The sequence below is a fragment of the Doryrhamphus excisus genome, linkage group LG20, assembly GCF_037039965.1.
Source record: "Doryrhamphus excisus strain RoL-2023G ecotype Guam linkage group LG20, RoL_Dexc_Guam_v1.1, whole genome shotgun sequence".
Lineage (NCBI taxonomy): Eukaryota > Metazoa > Chordata > Actinopteri > Syngnathiformes > Syngnathidae > Doryrhamphus > Doryrhamphus excisus.
The window spans coordinates 3,010,501-3,030,985 of record NC_136376.1 but is presented as its reverse complement, the minus strand read 5'-3'; the positions used below and the strand labels follow the sequence as shown (position 1 = coordinate 3,030,985).

Here is a 20,485-nt window from a genome sequence, read left to right as displayed (position 1 = left end):
GAAGTGGTAAGTTTTTGACTATTTAAGTTTAAAGGAAATAACTTGAAGGCTACCGTTTAGGTCGCTAGCTCTCTAGTTTGCGAGTTAGCATGTGTCTCAAGACCCTGCAGTTGCGCAATATGTTGTAAATAAAAAGAGTATAAATGTGACTATAGTCGTGTTTTGTCATGTCTACAGGGCTCTAATAATGCTTTGTTCATTTTAATCTGAAAAAAATAATTTATCTACCCACCAACTATATGTGGTTTCTTAAGTTTTTATTATTTGCTGTTTTATTATTATTATTATATTTATTTATTACTGATTGATTGATATATTCTTGATTTGTTTATTTATTTTTCCATTCTCTTTTATGCAAAAATGAAGATCTTTTATTGATTTTTATTATTAAATGAAGAGCTTTTATTGTAGAAAATCGGAACCAAAGCACTGAAAAAGTTTGTATATTTTTCTGTTTTTAATAAATGTGTTTTTTTTTGTTTTTTTTTTTGGAAGACCTGATGCGGCTAAATTGAGTTTGCGACCCCTGCTTTAAAGCGTACCGTGCCGTAAAACCCGCTAACGAACACACGTACCGATACACCCTTTGGAAGCGGTTGTTTGTGTGATGATGAAGAGACCATTTACCTCATCATCGGGATCAGACTCCATATCCTGTGGTGTTCCCAAGATGCATTGCGGCCCGGAGAAGAGGTGACACAATGGAGAGCATGTTACAGTGAGAGCGGGGGCGGGCGGCACGGTTGCAATGACAATGGAGCAGCAAAAAAAAAAAAAAAACATTATAATAAAAGTGCAAAATATAACAAGCAAGAGCAGAACATCCATTTTCTTGCGACCAATCAAACGATAACAAACGTCGAGCCAAGCAGCAGAAGAGCCAAGCGTCGTTATGCACGCTGCTTGTGTTACATTGTGGGGTCTTAACACTGGCTTGACACGTACTGTATGTCGTCATATCTAAACCCAATGAGCACCTTCCGCTTTGTTTATTATTATTATTATTATTATTCATTATTATGGATCTATGAGCCAAACAGGTCACGTGACCCCCTTCACTCGATGCTCCTACCTTCTTATGTGTAGGCAGTGTGATGTTCAAATTGCATACGGCGACCTGGGGAACACCTTTAGAGGTTTTTGGTTCCTTCAAGAAGGACAGGCGGCCACACGGTTCTTGGCCCATGTCCCTGATCTGGAGAAATAAGAAAATGGACAACAACATGGCGCTTTTACTTCAATATGACGGGTAGCAGCTACTGAGGTTAACTTTCCTCTTGTGTTTTACATTTTAATGCATAAAAAGAATCACATAAAATTTGTTTATTGCATCAAGACTTTGTCAGGAAACTCTATACTCTATACAAATACTGCTATGATTTTTTTATTTTATTTTTATTTTTTATCAGTTTGAAGCTGAAATTTACCAGACTCACCACTAGGGAGAGTCTCTACACTCTAAACCAGTGGTTGCCAAAATGCCTGCTGCACATTCAACAAGAAAACTTGCAAGAAAACAGCAAAAATGGAAATATAAACAGTAATTTAACAATAATAAAGTCAAAATATTTAAAGAAAAAAATTCTGATATATTGAGAAAATTAATAAATAAATAAATTCTAATAAATATATAACATATAATATATATATATATATATAATATAATAATAAAGTTACAAGAATAATATAATAATAGTATTTTTAATAATTTTTTTCCATTATTATGAGAAAGAAACTACACAAAATAAAGTTGTTAGAATAACCCTGTAGTAAAAAAAAAGTCTCCCGTTTCATCACCAGTGCAAAAATGGAAATGTAAACAGTAATTTATCAATAATAAAGTCAAAATATTTAAAGAAAAAAATTCTGATATATTGAAAAAATTATAAATAAATATATTATAATAAATTATAATAAATATAATATAATACATTTACAAGAATAATATAATAATAGTATTTTTAATAATTTTTTTCATTATTATGAGAAATAAACTACGCAAAATAAAGTTGTTAGAATAACCGTGTAGTAAAACAAAGGTCTCCCATCTCATCACAGGCGCAAAAATGGAAATGTAAACAGTAATTTATCAATAATAAAGTCAAAATATTTAAAGAAAAAAATTCTGATTTCTTTGTTGTTTAAAAATCCAAGCAAAAAGCAAATCCAAAGTCATCAAAGTTGTATTTCGACTTTAGAGGTTCCACTGTCCATCAATTTCAAACCCAGCGGGAATTGTGCACAAGTAGGTCAATTCCGTTCTAATTTAGTCCGATAATATGTTGTACCCTGGAGATGTTTTGGTTTAACTTCATTTTAAGGTTATTGAAAAAGAGGGTCAAAGATTGTCGTTTCTACAATATACAATATTAGCGAAAGATGGAGAAGTGAAAAGTACCTTTACGTTGAAAGGAAGCCTGTTTTCCTTGAAGGAGAAGAAATTAAACACAAGCTGCTGCCCGCTTTTGGTCAGAGGGGACAGGTTGCCATAGCAATCCACATGGATGGGCTTGCCCTCCAGAACCTGCAGGAGCGTATAGATGATATTGATGAAATGAATTAATTAAAATGTTAAAATGCCTCATTATTTATATTTCAAGAAAAGAAACTGCATCTTCATGACATAGGTGAAAATGTGCATTATTATTATCAACACCATTCTTTTTCACATTTTTGATGGGGATTTTTTTCCATTCATCCATTTTTAGAGCACTTGTACAAAAAGAAAAATGCATGAAAAGTTTTCGGTTGCACGGTGGTCGAGTGGTTAACACACAGACCTCACAGCTAGGAGACCCGAGTTCAATCCCACCCTCGGCCATCTCTGTGTGGAGTTTGCATGTTCTCCCCATGCATGCGTGGGTTTTCTCCGGGTACGGGATAAAACAATCATATATATGTACATCATATACAGTGGTACCTCGGTTAACATCCGCATATTTTTTGGTTAACATCTAAAATGTTTGTTAAAATTTTGTCTTCGCTTGCGCTTGCCCGCCTGTTACTGAAATAATATGAAACATAACACACATACATATAAATCAATAAATATTGTCATGAACAATACAATGAACACATGAACAATACAATACAATAGGGCTAGGAGACCCGGGTTCAATTCCACCCTCGGCCATCTCTGTGTGGAGTTTGCATGTTCTCCCCGTGCATGCGTGGGTTTTCTCCGGGTACTCCAGTTTCCTCCCACATTCCAAAAACATGCGAGGTTAATTGGAGACTCCAAATTGTCCATAGGTATGAATGTGAGTGTGAATGGTTGTTTGTCTATATGTGCCCTGTGATTGGCTGGCCACCAGTCCAGGGTGTACCCCGCCTCTCGCCCTAAGACTGCTGGCTCCAGCACACACACCCCCCCCTTGAGGCAAAGGGGTAGAAAATGAATGAATGAATCTTCATACTACATGTTCTTCTTCTAATATTTGGACTTTGCTCCCATAATATTAAAATGAATGAATGAAGGGATCCATATTGGTACATGTTCGTATATCCCGCAGGAGTACCTGTTTTGTGTTAAGCTGTTGCGTGATGAGTTTAGTGTCTATAACATGACACAGTTTTCATCATAGGAAGACAATATTCATTCATTCATTTTCTACCGCTTTTTCCTCACAAGGGTCGCGGGGGGTGCTGGAGCGAGAGGCGGGGTACACCCTGGCCAGCCAATCACAAGGCACATATAGACAAACAACCATTCACACTCACATTCATACCTATGGACAATTTGGAGTCGCCAATTAACCTAGCATGTTTTTGGAATGTGGGAGGAAACCGGAGTACCCGGAGAAAACCCACGCATGCACGGGGAGAACATGCAAACTCCACACAGAGATGCCCGAGGGTGGAATTGAACCCTGGTCTCCTAGCTGTGAGGTCTGCGCACTAACCACTAGACCGCCGTGCCGCCCGAGGAAGACAATATATGAAGCTATAAACACCATTATAAACAAACATCCTTTGATATATAGGCAAGACACTGTGGAATCTGGAGTGTACCAACAGATCCAGAAAAAAAACGACATCATGAAAAATGCCATTTTTGTCAATTACTACTGAACTAATATTGATATCATGATGAATCAATTTGTTAATGCGATGTTTTCATGGTCAAGGAATCTAAAGATGTAGATAAAATAAATGTAGGACTAATATTTTGGTATAAATCACAATATGGGAGGAACGATCTGCGCTCTGAGGACTTTCTTAGTTGAGTACGTGGCCCTTGCTGGTAAAAGTACATGTTCCCAGTACTTCCAGTCTTACTAAAAGGACTTCTAAAGCATCCTGGCACGTACACGTTTCCAATACACACACACACGTGCCCACCTCGATGTCTTTACTCCGTGCTACTTCCTCAAAGTTCTCCTGCTGTTCCAGGGTCTTGTCCACTTTGTCGTCTGTCATGCAGAAGCAGCGGAGGCGAGCCTCCACCGGGTCGTTCATCTTGGCGAAGACCACAAACTTGGCCAGGTACGGCACGCAGATCAGCTCCCGGTATAACTGAGACGCTAGACTCACCGTCTCAGGAATCTGGTGACAGTCTGCGAGCCAGAACCTGAGAAGAAGAGAACATGAGTACCGATGTTTTCTATATTGTGTACTTCTACAGTTGGTCTCACCTGGCCGACACATTTGTGGTAAAGGAGACGCAATCGGTGACAAAGGAAAGCGGCGTGGTCCCCGTGATGTCCTCCCACTGGGCGGGGGACGTCCCTCCTGCGTGAGGACAAATGAAGATGAGCCATCCATCTTGTCTTGAGCGCTTTAAGAGCTTCAAGGTTGCGCGTGCCTGTGATGCTGCACAGCAAACGCAAGCAAGGCGCCGCATCGCCACGTCGTCCACTGGGATGTCCTTCTGCCGAGCGAGGCGGGACGGGGATGGTCATCGTGATGGGTTTGTGGAACTTCCTTCTCCTGGGTTCCACCGTGACGATGGGGCTGAAGGTGGCTCTGTTCCCCAGGACCGCTCGCACCATTTCATCAGGGACAGGCTGAGCCTACACAAAGAAAACATCATTTTGCGTTCAATGCGTGGTTAAAAAAATGAAAAAAAAAAAAAAGTTCTGTCGTACCTGCAGGCCAACACGAATCTTCTTGGTTAGCGCCCCCTGTGGGAAAGAGGCCTGGACCATGGGAACGGTGCTGCTGGACAGGACTCCCCCGTCAGGACCCATGTGGTTGGACTCCTGCTTGATCCTCGACACCACGGCAAAGTACTGAGGAAAATCTCTGGTCACAATGCGACAAATACGCTTCTTCTCCAACTCGATAGGGCTGTCCAACTCTGGAAGACAAAGGACGGGACCGCTGAAAAGCAAATACTGACAAATACTGATAAGATTTTATTTTTATTATTTTTTTTTTTTATCAGTTTGAAGAGAAATTGGAACTGAAATTTACCAGACTCACCACTAGGAAGAGTCTCTACACTCTAAACCAGTGGTTCCCAAAATGCCTGCTGCACATTCAACAAAAAAACTTGCAAGAAAACAGCAAAAATGGAAATATAAACAGTAATTTAACAATAATAAAGTCAAAATATTTAAAGAATTTTTTTTTGATATATTGAGAAAATTAATAAACAAATTATAATAAATATATAGTATATATTTAATATATAATAATAAAGTTACAAGAATAATATAATAATATAATAATAGCATTTCTAATAATTTTTTTCATTATTATGGGAAAGAAACTACACAAAATAAAGTTGTTAGAAAAACCCTGTAGTAAAAAAAGTCTCCCGTATTATTTATCAATAATAAAGTAAAAATATTTAAAAATATATAAAGTAAAAATATTTAAAGAAAAAAAATTCAGATATATTGAGAAAATTAATTTATTTAATTAAAAAATTTGTAAATTTAATTTAAAAGAAAAAAAACATTCCTTCACCTTCATCCATCCCGGTGAGCATCTCCGAGAGTTCTTCCTGAGTGGAATCAAACTGGTGTTCCCTCCACGTGTCACCGTTGTCGCTTCTCAACACGATCAGTTCCCTCTCCTTTTCCCGCATGGAACCAAAATGAGGAATCTCCACAATCACGGGACTGAATGAGGACAAAGGATAGTCAATAAAAGTGGAATCCACAATCCTTAGGTAATACATGAACACACGTTTTTTGGATTTGCTCTAAAGATAAAAAGCAAGATATAAAGATGCTATGAATGCACATAATGGGACACACCTATTCCGCCTAAAAAGCTTTCTGAAACAAGGATCAGATCAATCTAATTTATTTTTAACCAAATCAGGAGGGTTCTTGTATTAGTATAGAAAAAAAAAACAATTGGTGGCAGATGAAACTGTTAAAAAAAACAGGCTGCATTTACGTCAGCCACCTCATGTTGGAAGTTCAAAATCAACAGTGTTCTTGGATTGGTATAACTACAGTTCCTTAAGGTTTAATAATGGAACGCAAACTGTGACTGGTAGTCTGCTGCCCAGGAAAAGATACTGTGCCGAAATAGCGTCCTACCCGAGAAACTGAGCCCCGGCCGGGCCGACCTCCACGAGTCGGCTCACCAGGCCCTCCCCTTCCACCATGGGCGGGGGGTAGGCCAGTTTGTGCCTCTTGGCCAGGCGACAGGTGATGCGCGTGGGCGCCGTGCACTTCCTAGGCGGGATGATGATACGCATGCCGTTGTGGCGGCTGCCCCTCATGGAACCGCCACGGGCGTCCACCATGAAGCTGACCAGGAACCTGCACGAGAGCAGAGAAGAGGTTGAAGAAGAAGCTGAGGTGATGTGAGACAAAAGCTACGGACAAACGGGAACAGGACGATCCCCATGCTGTGATCACTGGACACTAGGGGTGGAACGGGACATTTTTATGGCCGCATGAGTTATTAGCACATTTTGTTGTTTTAGCTTTCTGGTATCATTCATTCATTCATTCATTTTCTACCGCTTATCCACACGAGGGTCACAGTAGCTTTGGAAATGTTAAATATTAAAGAAATATTATGGGAACAAAGTCCAAATATTAGAAGAAGAACATGTAGTATGAAGATTCATTCATTAATTTTCTACCGCTTATCCACATGAGGGTCACAGTAGCTTTGGAAATGTTAAATATTAAAGAAATATTATGGGAACAAAGTCCAAATATTGGAAGAAGAACATGTAGTATGAAGATTCATTCATTAATTTTCTACCCCTTTGCCTCACGAGGGTTGCTGGAGCCTATCCCAACTATCTTCGGGCGAGAGGCGGGGTACACCCTGGACTGGTGGCCAACCAATCACAGGGCACATATAGACAAACAACCATTCACACTCACATTCATACCTATGGACAATTTGGAGTCGCCAATTAACCTAGCATGTTTTTGGAATGTGGGAGGAAACCGGAGAACCCACGCATGCACGGGGAGAACATGCAAACTCCACACAGAGATGGCCAAGGATGGGTTTGAACTCGGGTCTCCTAGCTGTGAGGTCTGCGTGCTAACCACTCCACCACCGTGCAGCCTACGCATACTAAGCCATGATTTTTAGCGTACCGTTACACCCCTACTGGACACCCAAACACACAACAGAAAACAAAGTCCACCAAAAAATAAAAACTAAAAAAAAAGTGCTTTGAGTTCCGAGAGCTGGCTCACGTTAAATGCCTCAAATTGACACATGAAGGGAAAACTAAACAGTGATGGAGTTTAGTTTAGTTTGGAGGCAAAAAGGTGAAAACCTGATGCCAGCGTTTCAGATCCTCGAAAGCAGCGGCGCAAACCTGCACGGATGCTTCACCCAGAGAGTCAAATGATGACGGAAAAGTGAGTATATTGGAATAGTCGTGTTGTGAGTACTCTCTGTAAATGCAGTATAAGGTTATTCATGTAGTCTGCAAGAAGAAAGATGACACTTCTACTGCTAGGCAATGCGAAATGACAACACCAGACAAAAAAAAACATGGATGACACGAGCACAGAGACGCAAGGAGAAGAAGGGAGAAGAAAGGATGGAGGAGCGAGTGAGTGATGTCGCTGAAGAAAAGAGGAGGAGAAGAGATGGGGGGGTCTCAGTCTTCACCTGGAGTCATACTGAGGGAGCGGGGAGGAGAAGCTGCAAAATAAACACATGGGAGACAATGCAGGAGGAGGCAGAGCCCCGAAATGCGGTTTTAGTATCACGGTTGACATAATCGCTGTCTGGGATCTATGGCAACAAAACAAACACTCCGCGTTACGCATGGTGGTGGGAATCCAAACACGCTGACCGGGGGAGGGGGGGGCAGTCCGAAACAAAATGATGTAGCATCACATTAACAGACGTGTCACAATTCTAAACAGTTCCTTTTTACAAAGCAGAAATAGAAATAAGACCTCCTGCATGTGTCGTGTCAGCGGATTTAGAACGATGCTATGGCCGAACAGCGCCATCCGCCATCCGAGCGTCCCGGTTTATGGTCTTACGGGCACTTATCCAAATCTCAATTGCATCTTTGATTGATCGGTGTTTTTTGTTGTCATCTGTCTCAGTGATGCTTTTCTTTTTTGCAATGATCCAAAATAGCGGATTTGATTTGTTCCTGTTCTGCTTTGTGTTTGGTTACTCATATGCATGCCTTTTATGTTCCTTTCTTCCTGTCTTAAATCCCCTTCCCTGTTCCCCAATGTATGTTTTATTGCAAGACATGCGGGCTATTTTGTATATATGACGTTACTTTTTTGTTTTGGACTACATTTGAAAAACGTATATGCTAAGACTACGTTAAAAAGCCATAGCATTTCAGTATGTGGAATCAAACTATGGAATGGATTGAGTAAGGAAATCAAACAATGCAAACAACGATGAGCCAATTCAAGAAACAATACAAGCAGTTGATGTTTGCTAAATACAAGGATGAAGAGTCTTGAACCAGTCATGATGTGCTATATATATCACTATATGGACACTTACTATGGTACACATTATGGCATTGGATGGTCATATCACCTCATACTTTGGTAGGTGACAAAAAAAAAAAAAAATTAAAAAAATTAAAAAATATATTTAAAAAAAATAAAAATTATAAAACAAAACAAAGCAAAAAAATAATTATAATAAAATAATTTTTACAAATTATATTAAGAAAGCAGGAAGTGAACAAATGTAACAGTTACTGATTGTAAAAGTACCAGATGGAGGGGTAGGATTTAATAAGCTTTGCTTCTTCCTACTCCTTTTGGACATTTTGGATTATGTGATGCATTCAATTGTAATCTGATGCATGTTCAAATGAAATTAAACCATTACCATTTTATCCTTTGGATGTACTAGTAATTGAGTTTTTTATGTGGTGTTTTGTGCTCTGCCTTCACTGACAGGAAGACAGCGTTTACATCCGTCACGTCACAGGAAAAAAAAATCATGTGACCAGTCTGAGGAAGACGGCAAGCGGGTAGACGCAACTGTCAGGTACGCAAAAAAATATTTCTGCTCTGTAAAAAAGAACTTTTGGGCCCTGCAACAGCTGACTAAATAATATACACATGTGCATATAGTATACATAGAAGTAATATAAATGTATATGTAATATAGCCATTTGCTATACAGGTATGTGCGGTAACAAAGACTAACAAAAACGCCACACATGCTCTTACCCAGAGTGGATCGGGCTGGATGCGATGTTGTGGCTGTGGTCAACCATGTCTGGAGTCCAGCTGTAGCGACGCATACATTCAGGGTTGTAGTCTCGGGTCACAGCCAAGTGCTGGAAACAGGAAGAAGAATATAAAGCGGAGGAGTGATGTCTCAGGTAGAAGATAGAAGGTTGAAGGAAGACGCCTCAACATGATGATAATGGATGGTGGATGGATGCAGCGTGATAAGTAACAAATAAATCCGATTGGTGACATGAAAACTAGCAAATGGTGACCTGAAAATGGACAAATGGCCGCAAAATAATAAACATGGCTGACAACTTAGCATTTTATACCTTATTGAGCGGGTCGACCAGGTAGGAAATGTCTTTACAGACACTCTGAAGCTTTAAGGGGGGGGAAAGAAACGGTCAAACGTTGCACGTAACGCTGCTCAGTAAGTGAAGATAAGCAAATAAAAGAACACTTTTACAAGAATGGATCTGAATATAATGTTTATTTGGCGTATGATGATGATCGCATAGCTAGCGAACTTGGGCGATGCTGTCAACATGTAAATAGTAATAATAATAACCACTGTTTATAATTTGGATGATGCTGTCACTCAACAAGAACTACACCACACTACATTATATCAGCGGTGTCCAAATTTACATAAATTTTATAAATATTTCTACTTATTTCTTAAATAATATGAGAATTTTCCCCACAATATTTCAACTTTATTTCAACTTCCTCAACCTTTTTTTTTTTAATTAAAAAGCAACTTTTTCTCCAACTACCTTCCTTCAACTTCATAATATTACAACATTATTCTAGTAAAATTACAACTTTTCTTGTCAGATTACAACTTTTTTCTATTAATATTTTGACTTTATTCTTGTAAAATTACGGCAAATTTTTCCATGTTTAGTTTTTCTTTTTAAATGTATTTTTTATAATGTGCCGTTTAGTTTGTGGTTTAGCTCCCGACCACCAAAACACAGAAAGCACATGAGCTCTGCATTCGATTCATTAAAACAGCAGAGCGCTCTTGTCATATAGAGGATCTTTGACATGCAAACTTGCAGAACTACAGTACTTTACAACTATTGTTTATACAGTAGAAGAGGTTGCAGATTCTGCTTTAGCTCCCAAGTACCAAAACAAGCAAGGACAGGAGCTCGGCTCAAGTTTTCCATGACAAAACACACAAACACACGACAAGGCAAAAAAGGCGTAAGGAACAAATAAAGTCGTAAAGAAATCAAGTTTAGTAGCTATGGTAGTGGTGCCTTACCGTGTCCTTGGTGGGTGCCAGAATCTCTTCGATCATCATGCTGTCGCGGGCGAAGGAGCTCCGGTTGAGGGTGTTGGACCTATCCGAACTGAAGGAGCGGAGGCTAAATGTTACCACGCAACCCCAGCGCCGCGGGCAACAACAAGCGACACGGAACATAAAAAAAAAACAAAAAAAAGGCAAGGGATAACGTTACTACATGCAACCTCCAGGGAACATCTCAGTGGATGAACGCAGAGCGTCCAGAGTGGAAGATCATAGGAAAATGGAAAGAGGATAGGATGGAGGAGAAGTAGATTGTAATAAAAGTAAAGTCAGTTTGGTTGAAGCCAGAAAAAAAAGAGGAAAAGTAGAGCTAGTGACTGTGACTCTTAACCATGCGAATTTGGTGGCCCGAGAACAGCACTCAAGTTATATAGATGATCTTTGACTTGTCTTTTGGTAGTAGTAGCTTACAAACACTATAATAGTCCTCTTGACTAGATTTCTTTCCGCTGGGTCCTAGTGCTCCTATTGTATAGGGGATCTTCTGACTAGTATTTCTGCAGCAGGACTATAAAAACAGCCAAGAGCTCCTGTCATATGGAAAATCTCTGACTAAAATGAACATGTTGCTGTACGTCAACGTCTCAAGATATATTTTTTTTAAACCAATGAGATATACAAACATCACTAGCTGCTAGCAAATGCTATCAATTGTGGTGTTGAAAGAACAGAATTTTCCCAAACAGAATGTTAATGGGAACTACACTATGAAATATTCATATTCATTTTCTACACCCTGGACTGGTGGCCAGCCAATCACAGGGCACATATAGACAAACAACCATTCACACTCACAATCATACCTATGGACAATTTGGAGTCGCTAATTAACCTAGCATGTTTTTGGAATGTGGGAGTATAGCATAGAAAGCATAGAAAAGTTATCTACAATATGGTTTTTACCACTATTAGAGACCTCTAGACAAACACTAACACCCCTATAGTCAGCTTTACACTCGCATTACATGAAAACTTACACATTAGCATTAGGAATGCCTAATGCTAACACTACTGAGTACTATATATCATTTATTTTTCAATAGTTACAAAATTTTCTACCGCTTATCCTCACGAGGGTCGCAGGGGTGAGAGGCGGGGTACACCCTGGAATGGTGGCCAGCCAATCACAGGGCACATATAGACAAACAACCATTCACACTCACATTCATACCTATGGACAATTTGGAGTCGCTAATTAACCTAAGTTGAAATATTAAAGAAGTTGCCATAAAGTTGTAATATAATGATAAACCAACTAAATCTAGAATTACAGTAGCTTTGGAAATGTTAAATATTAAAGAAATATTAGGGGAACAAGGTCCAAATATTAGAAGAAGAACATGTAGTATGAAGATTCATTCATTCATTTTCTACCCCTTTGCCTCAGGAGGCTTGCAGGGGGTCCACACAGAGATGGCCGAGAGCGGGATTGAACTTGGGGTCTCCTAGCTGTGAGGTCTGCGTGCTAACCACTCGACCGCCGTGCAGCCTACTATGAAATATGTCCGAGTTAAAATGAGTCAATCCAATGAGTCAATACCATTTCTATGTTGCTCATAAATGAGATGGGCCACAAAGCTGAGAATGAACTGAGCTGTCTGTTCTGTTTGTGTGATTGAAGAGAAAAACGCAGAGCTCAGCATGTTCCTCACAAAGAAAAGTCCTTTTTATTCAGTAGCGCCTGCCTGTCCCACCATCTGAGTTACCAGGCAACTCCGAGCGGCCTAAATGGACCCGCTGACAGCCACTTCTCTGTCGGAACTCTCCCAAGGCAACATCCGCTCAAAGGGTCGTCCTTCCTTTCTGGTTCCCCGGCGTTGGTTATGCAATGTTTCAGTCTGTTCCTTTAGTGTCACATCACCTGCCAGCACTGTTCCCATCCCACCACGCCGCCCCGGCTGCTTCATCTCCTCTTCCTAAATATGCTGCTTTCATTCAGATCCTCCCCTTTCGATGCCTCCATGCTTCATTCATCTTTGTGGAGATCAATGTGTCTGCCGTCCGTTACAGTATGTTAAGCTGCACTGTACATTACCCTGATTGGTTGTTTTTTTCTCCCACATGAATTACAGTCTATTCTTTAGGAACGTCTTGGGGTTCCAAGTGCATGATTCAAGAGTTTGTGAGGTTTCCGCCTCCTCGTGATGACCGTTTGGGTATCACCACTGAAAGCCGTCCTTTTACTACCCGTGCAACTTTTGTTTACGTCTTGGCTGACGTCCACAAGGTCGCCTCAGTTTCTCTTACAGGCAGTAGTTGTCGAGGTGCTACGGTACTTCTAGAAACAGATGATTGCTAAGAAAGGGGCTAATCCTGGACAAACTGGGACTTCAGGGTTTGGTTTCTGGTCTTCAAGACCAAAAAACTTTTGTTTCCTACCCAAGGAACATAGGACTACTCAAGGAACATAGGACTACCCAAGGAACATATGACTACTCAAGGAACATAGGACTACCCAAGGAACGTAGGACTACCCAAGGAACATAGGACTACTCATAGAACATAGGACTACCCAAGGAACGTAGGACTACCCAAGGAACATAGGACTACTCAAGGAACATAGGACTACTCAAGGAACACAGGACTAATCAAGGAACATAGGACTAATCAAGAAAAATAGGACTACCCAAGGAACATAGGACTACTCAAGAAAAATAGGACTACCCAAGGAACATAGGACTACTCAAGGAACATAGGACTACTCAAGGAGGACTGCCCAAGGAACATAGGACTACCCAAGGAACATAGGACTACTCAAGAAAAATAGGACTACCCAAGGAACATAGGACTACTCAAGGAACATAGGACTACTCAAGGAGGACTGCCCAAGGAACATAGGACTACCCAAGGAACATAGGACTACCCAAGGAACATAGGACTACTCAAGAAACATAGGACTACTCAAGGAACATAGGACTACTCAAGGAACATAAGACTACTCAAGGAACATAAGACTACCCAAGGAACATAGGACTACCCAAGGAACATAGGACGACTCAAGGAACATAGAACTACTCAAGGAACATAGGACTACTCAAGGAACATAGGACTACTCAAGGAACATAGGACTACCCAAGGAACATAGGACTACCCAAGGAACAGAGGACTACTCAAGGAACATGGGACTACCCAAGGAACATGGGACTACCCAAGGAACATGGGACTACCCAAGGAACGTAGGACTACCCAAGGAACGTAGGACTACCCAAGGAACGTAGGACTACCCAAGGAACATAGGACTACCCAAGGAACATAGAACTACTCAAGGAACATAGGACTACTCAAGGAACATAGGACTACCCAAGGAACATAGGACTCCCCAGGGAACATAGGACTACTCAAGGAACATAAGACTACCCAAGGAACATAGGACTACCCAAGGAACATAGGACTACTCAAGGAACATAGGACTACCCAAGGAACATAGGACTACTAAAGGAACATAGGACTACTCAAGGAACATACGACTACTCAAGGAACATAGGACTACCCAAGGAACATAGGACTACCCAAGGAACATAGGACGGAATGTAGAGCGCAAGGTGCAACTATTTACACAATAATGAATGTGCATTGATTCATTTTCTAAACAAGCTGTACACTGACTACTCTTGAGTACACCCAAGTTTACTTTTGCTGGAATGTGACACGGTGTATTAGGAGCTGTACCGTAGATACGTTCCAAAAAAAAAAAAAAAGACGCTACTAATGTCAGAACTTGGACTTGTGTGCCTGATCCCTGGAAGTTGCCGCTTAAAAGAAAGCCACATCACAGTTACGGGATTAGTACATAAAACTCAAGCCAAACAGGACAAGACTAAATGCAGGACGGCCTGCAATGCAACGTTCTGCAGATAAACACACAATAAAAAATAAGTTGACCACACAATGTACAAGAAGAGCACGGTGACAAAGCTATACCACAAACACACACTGGGTGACACACAAAGGGAGAGGGAATCTCTCGGTTGGCGTTAATAGGATTTAAGAGTGCGAGTTTAAGGGGGGGGGGGGTCACAGTAGGGATGGAGGCCATTGAGAGCTACAAAAGACTCACTACAACACTACTTTTGTCTTACCTGATTCTAGGGCTAGAGAGGGAGCGATAGATGGAGTGCCGGGAAAAAGACAAAATAGGACAGCAATCAAGCAAAGTGTGGATTTTAGGGTTCAGAAATTCAGAAATCCCGATTTGTGTAAGCGAACACAGAAATGGCCCAGAAATGAAAAGAAATAACATGTCGATATCAAAATGAATGTGTATACTCAAAGACAGAAATTTCAAAACAGTCGCTAATTGTTTGGGGTGTAAGGGTACATGCTGTATATCACGGCTATTTGAGTAAGGTACATCCTTTAAAACGTTTATTTTTTTAAAAATGAGCAGCATACTAAAAATCAAAGGTATGATTCAAAGGTTTCATATTGTTATGTTTTGTTTGATTACTATGTAAAAAGGCCTAAAGCCGCACCCACTAAATTCATTCATTCATTCATTTTCTACCGCTTATCCTCAGGAGGGTTGCAGGGGGTGCTGGAGCCTATCCCAGCTGTCCTCAGGCGAGAGGCGGGGCACACCCTGGACTGGTGGCCAGCCAATCACAGGGCACATATAGACAAATAACCATTCACACTCCCAATTTGGAGTCGCCAATTAACCTAGCATGTTTATGGAATGTGGGAGGAAACCGGAATACCCGGAGAAAACACCCACTAAATGTAAAAAGAAAATAAATTGTACACCTCTCTATAAGCTACAGGTGTCCACATCGATATTTAGTACACAAAAATGCTACAGTTTGAAAACTTTTGATTAAATAATAATTTTTTTTCAGTTTGTGCAACACAGCTAGCTAAAGAGTAGCCTACCAGAAAAGTAATCAGCATCATCATCAGCGTTCTCCTCCTAATCCTGCGAACTAAAACCACTAAAGTCATCTTCTTCAGCATTACAATTAAACAGCCTCATGATTCCTTCATCACACACTTTGTCGGCCTCGCTAGGCAAAATGGCCATTTAGCTTGAGGTATAATCACACAGTAAAATGGCCTTTCGAAACCCGTTGGTGGACAGTTGACAGTGTGAGTAGTCCAAACAATTCCACAAAAAGCAGCGGCTTACGCACCGGAGATTACGGTATATTTAAAAACAAAACTTTGTTGTATTATTTGTTAGTAGTGTCAACATTTTAGCTGCTTCGCTTTAAATTTTACCATTTTGCTCTGAGCTAAATCCAACAATATGCCTACTACAAATTTTTAAATCAGTTTTATACATTAAAAAAAATAATCACAGGTGTACAAACAAGACAATGTGCCTTGTCAAAGCATCTTCCTGCTGGAAAATGTTGAGTGAATTGACTTGTGAAACAGATTCCCATGCTGAATTCGTAGCCGGAGCACTGTTTGTTTTCCAAGTCATTCACTCAAGAATTTCGGTATCGAATGTTCCACGGCAAACGTGGAAGTCCCCTTACGAGTACATGTACCGTTACACCCCCCAGCAACCTCACAATAGATGCTGTGTTAGTTTTCATTGCAGTCCTTTTCCTCCACGGATGCGCAGCAGTACGGTGTACCGTATCTTAGCTCATCTAAGCTTCCATCGTGGCAACGTTGTAACCCGGGTTTGAATGACGCCACACAAAATGCTGAATCATGGTATGAGTCTGAATCATTACATGGCAACTTTCCAGGTAGTGTTTGTGTGGAAGAGTATTGTTCCACTGCATACAGGATTTATTAGGAGCTGTCATGTCATGCTTTTTTTTGTCTTGTGTATCCTCGGGTTTCTTTATTTAGCAAATATGACGGATGCTTACCTGGCTGAGCGGGCTCCGATGCTGAAGCCCATGTAGCCCTCATGTGGGAGAGAGTCGTCTCCCAGTTCCTTCAGGTCCTGAGGTCGAAGGTACTTGTCAGTGTCCCCAGTCAGAGCATCCTCACCTGGCGAAGGGAAAGCATCATGTTAAAGGTACGATTGCGGAGGCCTTTAAGTCATATTATTAGCATTGCACCTGCAGAGACTACTGCAACTTTTTATTTGGCCTATTTTTTTTCATTGGTGCAGTAACAATATAAAACCAGAGCACCAAGTACCCCCCATGCAACAAGACAGTAATCATTAACCATGCATCTACATAGTCCACCATCCACTGTAAGCAACCAAAAAGCCTAATGGCAGAGAACAAGTAAAGAACCGCACCACACCTCGATCAGCGGACCGGTGGACGATGACGCGCCGCTCCACGAAACCGGCAGAGCGGCTAGAGTGCTTAGCTTTCTCCCTCATGCTCGGAGGTGATGTGCAACCGTAAAGCCCCGCAACACTAGTGGTGCTCCTTCACCGCAGCCCCTCCCCTCGCCTTCCCCGGGCTGCCGCAACTACAATCGCACTCAGGGCACACCGAAACTAACACTAAGTAAGTTTCCGGATTCGGCTTTTCACAATAAAACCCCGGAAGCGGCTATCGTCGGACATAAAAGTAGATGGATTCGCTTTCAATATTATATAATATCTAATATACAATTACTATGACATATATTAACACAAAACTAAATCCAGTAGTGTTTTGGTCAGCGTATATATTGTATACCACTTCCTGACACACATTTTAAACTTTCATTTTGAAAACAGCTCTTTTCCCGTTAATTAATGTCCGCCATTGTTTGACTTGACAACTTAACAACACTATAATAACGTCAACTCACAGAAACAAATCATTTTTTATCAATTTTCTCCTGTTAAAACGCGGAAATACACGGAAACTAACCATGACAAATTGCCACAAGTTGTATTTACAATTTTCGCAGGACTTAATTGTGCAACTTACCATTATCTGACGCAGCCATAAGAGTCAAACCTCGTTTTATTCGTACAAAAAAATAGGAGAACTTCACTAGTTTAAAAAAAAAAGAAAGAAAAAGAGGTCCGGTGACATCTGACGTCGTGTAAAGTGAAGAGTTAAAGAGTTAATTCTCCTTGCAACGATCGGCTCAAAGAAAGCTAATCTCGCTGGCTTTAAACAGGGACGTATACAAGGGGGGGGGGGGGGGGGGGGGGGGCTTTTTCTGGCGTACCGAGGATGAGAAAGTGTCAAAACAAAACGCTCAGAATTCTAATCTCTTCTTCTGTGGTGGTGATCTGACCGCATTAAAAAAAATTGTGTGGCTGAAATAATTTTGAGGAAGATGGCAAACATTGCACAAGAGTTACATTGTGCAACATGTGTGCTGCATCAAAGTACTAATAGAGGAATAGATGTGTGTGTATGTGTGTGTGTGTGTGTGTGTGTGTGAGCGCTCACCCTGCAGCATAATAAGATTAGCCACCTCTATACCGGATTAAATTGAGCCTCTTTACATCCACTTTCTCCTTTGCACACACTGCACGGAACACGAAGGGTCTGCATCATACCTGTCGGGTCCCCCTATCAACTAACAATGTTGCCTAGGCAACAACCTCATTAATTTTACAAGCCTGTTGTGGTTGGAAATAAAAGCTACAGAGACACCGACGCTGCTTTTGTTGTTGTTGTTGTTTTTGTTGTCGTAAACCACTTTTAACTGTCTCAAATATGGTGGCACCACTGTTAAATGAGGTGATCCGAACTTACAGTCACACAGGATGTAGGCCTTGCCACCGTGCGGCAACGTTCAAGGAGTTAAAAATAACGTATGAGCTTCTAGTTGAAAATAGCATCAGCGCTGTCAGTCTGCAAGGAGCGTAAAGGAGTAACGCTCAGATGTGAACATAAAAAAAAAAACAGTGTCAATGCAAATTTAATGTTTGCTGAGATTGGCCAAGCGGAAATAAGCAGAGGGGAGCATTGTTGTGATACAAGGAATGAATGAACACTGTGATGCTGTCTGGACAAACGCTTTGGGACAAAGTGACTTTTGAACCGTTTTTTGTGTCTCTGTTGTGTCTGTTTATGAGCACCAAACCTCGGAAAAATCTATCACCTGCCTCATTTGTTTGCTCGACTTTTGAGAGAAGAGGAACCCAAATGGTCACTTTTAAGGCTGTGGCCTGATTCAAACGTTAAGACCAGTTTTTGGATCTTAAGGAAATGCAAAACAAACTCAGAGTGAGAACAACACAATGTTTGAGTCAGCATTCATTCATTCATTTATTTTCTACTGCTTTTCCTCACAGGGGTCACGGGAGGTGCTGGAGCCTATCCCAGCTGTCTTCGGGCGAGCGGCGCGGTACACCCTGGACTGGTGGCCAGCCAATCACAGGGCACATATAGACAAACAACCATTCACACTCACATTCATACCTATGGACAATTTGGAGTCGCTAATTAACCTAGCATGTTTTTGGAATGTGGGAGGAAACCGGAGTGAACATGCAAACTCCACACAGAGATGGCCGAGGGTGGAATTGAACTCGGGTCTCCTAGCTGTGAGGCGCTAACCACTCGATCACCGTGCAGCCCTTCTGTATTTTATCCCAAAAAAAGTTTGTTGTACCTTTTTCCGTTCCTTAGTAATCAGCAGTGGAACATAGGTAAGTTTCAGGAAAATATCAGTTCCCAACTACAAAAGAGAGCATAACTTTCACTTTGACACAACATTTCTTTTTGCTTTTGTGACAACTCAAATATGTAAGCAACTATATATTGAACCCTGGTCTCCTAGCGTTGAGGTCTGCGCGCTAACCACTCGACTACCGTGCAGCCTGAATTATATTCATTCATTCATTCATTTTCTACCGCTTCCTCACGAGGGTTGCGGGGGGTGCTGGAGCCTATCCCAGCTGTCTTCGGACACCCTGTACTGGTGGCCAGCCAATCACAGGGCCAATTAACCTAGCATATATTTTGAATGTGAGCTGCACGGCGGTCAAGTGGTTAGCATGCGGACCGGACAGCTGGGAGACCCGAGTTCAATCCCACCCTCGGCCATCTCTCTGTGGAGTTTGTATGTTCTCCATGTTTGTATGAGTGGGTTTTCTCCAGGTTCTCCGGGTTTTCTCCATAGGTATGAATGTGAGTGTGAATGGTTGTTTGTCTATATGTGCCCTGTGATTGGCTGGCCACCAGTCTAGGGTGTACCCAAGTGTACTGGGATAGCACTGCGACCCTCGTGAGGATAAGCGGTAGAAAATGAATGAATGTTCCAAAAAGTACTAAAAGTAGTCCTGTAGTACAGTACTGCAGTACAAAAAGTAGTACTCATGCTTGATGCCGGTGTTTCCAGGAGGCTAGTGGAAATGTCGCTCCAGGTGGTGAAGGTGCCGTTTGACGCCCATGCACAATCTGAAACTACATAGTTCCACTGAAGGATCATGATTTGATATCCTTGCCATATCAGTGATGTTAGAAGCCATCAGGAATATCAAGGTTCCATATTTTTTCATCAAGGAATAAAACTTTCTTCCATGTTTGGTGACCTTGTGAAAATTCAGAAGCCATCTGATGGTTTTTGGGCTGCACTCAGCACCACTAAGAACCGTCATTTGGGTTGAGGATGGTCCTGTGTCTTGACGGACAGCCAATAGGATCAGTGACATATTTTTGGGTGTATACCGCTTGACTTTTTTGTCCCATAA

At 41.2% G+C, this 20,485-nt stretch overlaps 1 protein-coding gene across 50 annotated transcripts in view; it reads right to left on the bottom strand.

Annotated features, from left to right (window-relative positions):
- Nucleotides 1-20,485, bottom strand: part of LOC131108045 (ankyrin-3-like) — a 202,216-nt gene that overhangs the window by 89,689 nt on the left and 92,042 nt on the right. For 13 of the 50 annotated variants that reach the window (XR_013625108.1, XR_013625107.1, XR_013625106.1 and 10 more), the window contains 15 exons: nt 16,749-16,872; nt 15,006-15,017; nt 10,882-10,984; nt 9,938-9,988; nt 9,603-9,712; nt 8,050-8,082; nt 6,498-6,722; nt 5,914-6,068; nt 5,088-5,299; nt 4,805-5,012; nt 4,635-4,731; nt 4,342-4,570; nt 2,399-2,524; nt 1,073-1,195; nt 628-654 (listed from right to left, as the gene is read on the bottom strand). Coding sequence is in view for 47 of the 50 variants with exons in the window: in XM_078787284.1 (XP_078643410.1) it covers nt 628-654; nt 1,073-1,195; nt 2,399-2,524; nt 4,342-4,570; nt 4,635-4,731; nt 4,805-5,012; nt 5,088-5,299; nt 5,914-6,068; nt 6,498-6,722; nt 8,050-8,082; nt 9,603-9,712; nt 9,938-9,988; nt 10,882-10,984; nt 15,006-15,017; nt 16,749-16,872 (1,835 nt within the window). In the remaining 3 variants the exon portion in view is untranslated. Of the gene's footprint in view, nt 1-627; nt 668-1,072; nt 1,196-2,398; nt 2,525-4,341; nt 4,571-4,634; nt 4,732-4,804; nt 5,013-5,087; nt 5,300-5,913; nt 6,069-6,497; nt 6,723-8,049; nt 8,083-9,602; nt 9,713-9,937; nt 9,989-10,881; nt 10,985-15,005; nt 15,018-16,748; nt 16,873-20,485 lie in introns of all 50 variants that reach the window. The other 37 variants (XM_078787294.1, XM_078787313.1, XM_078787314.1 and 34 more) reach the window with 14 other exon arrangements.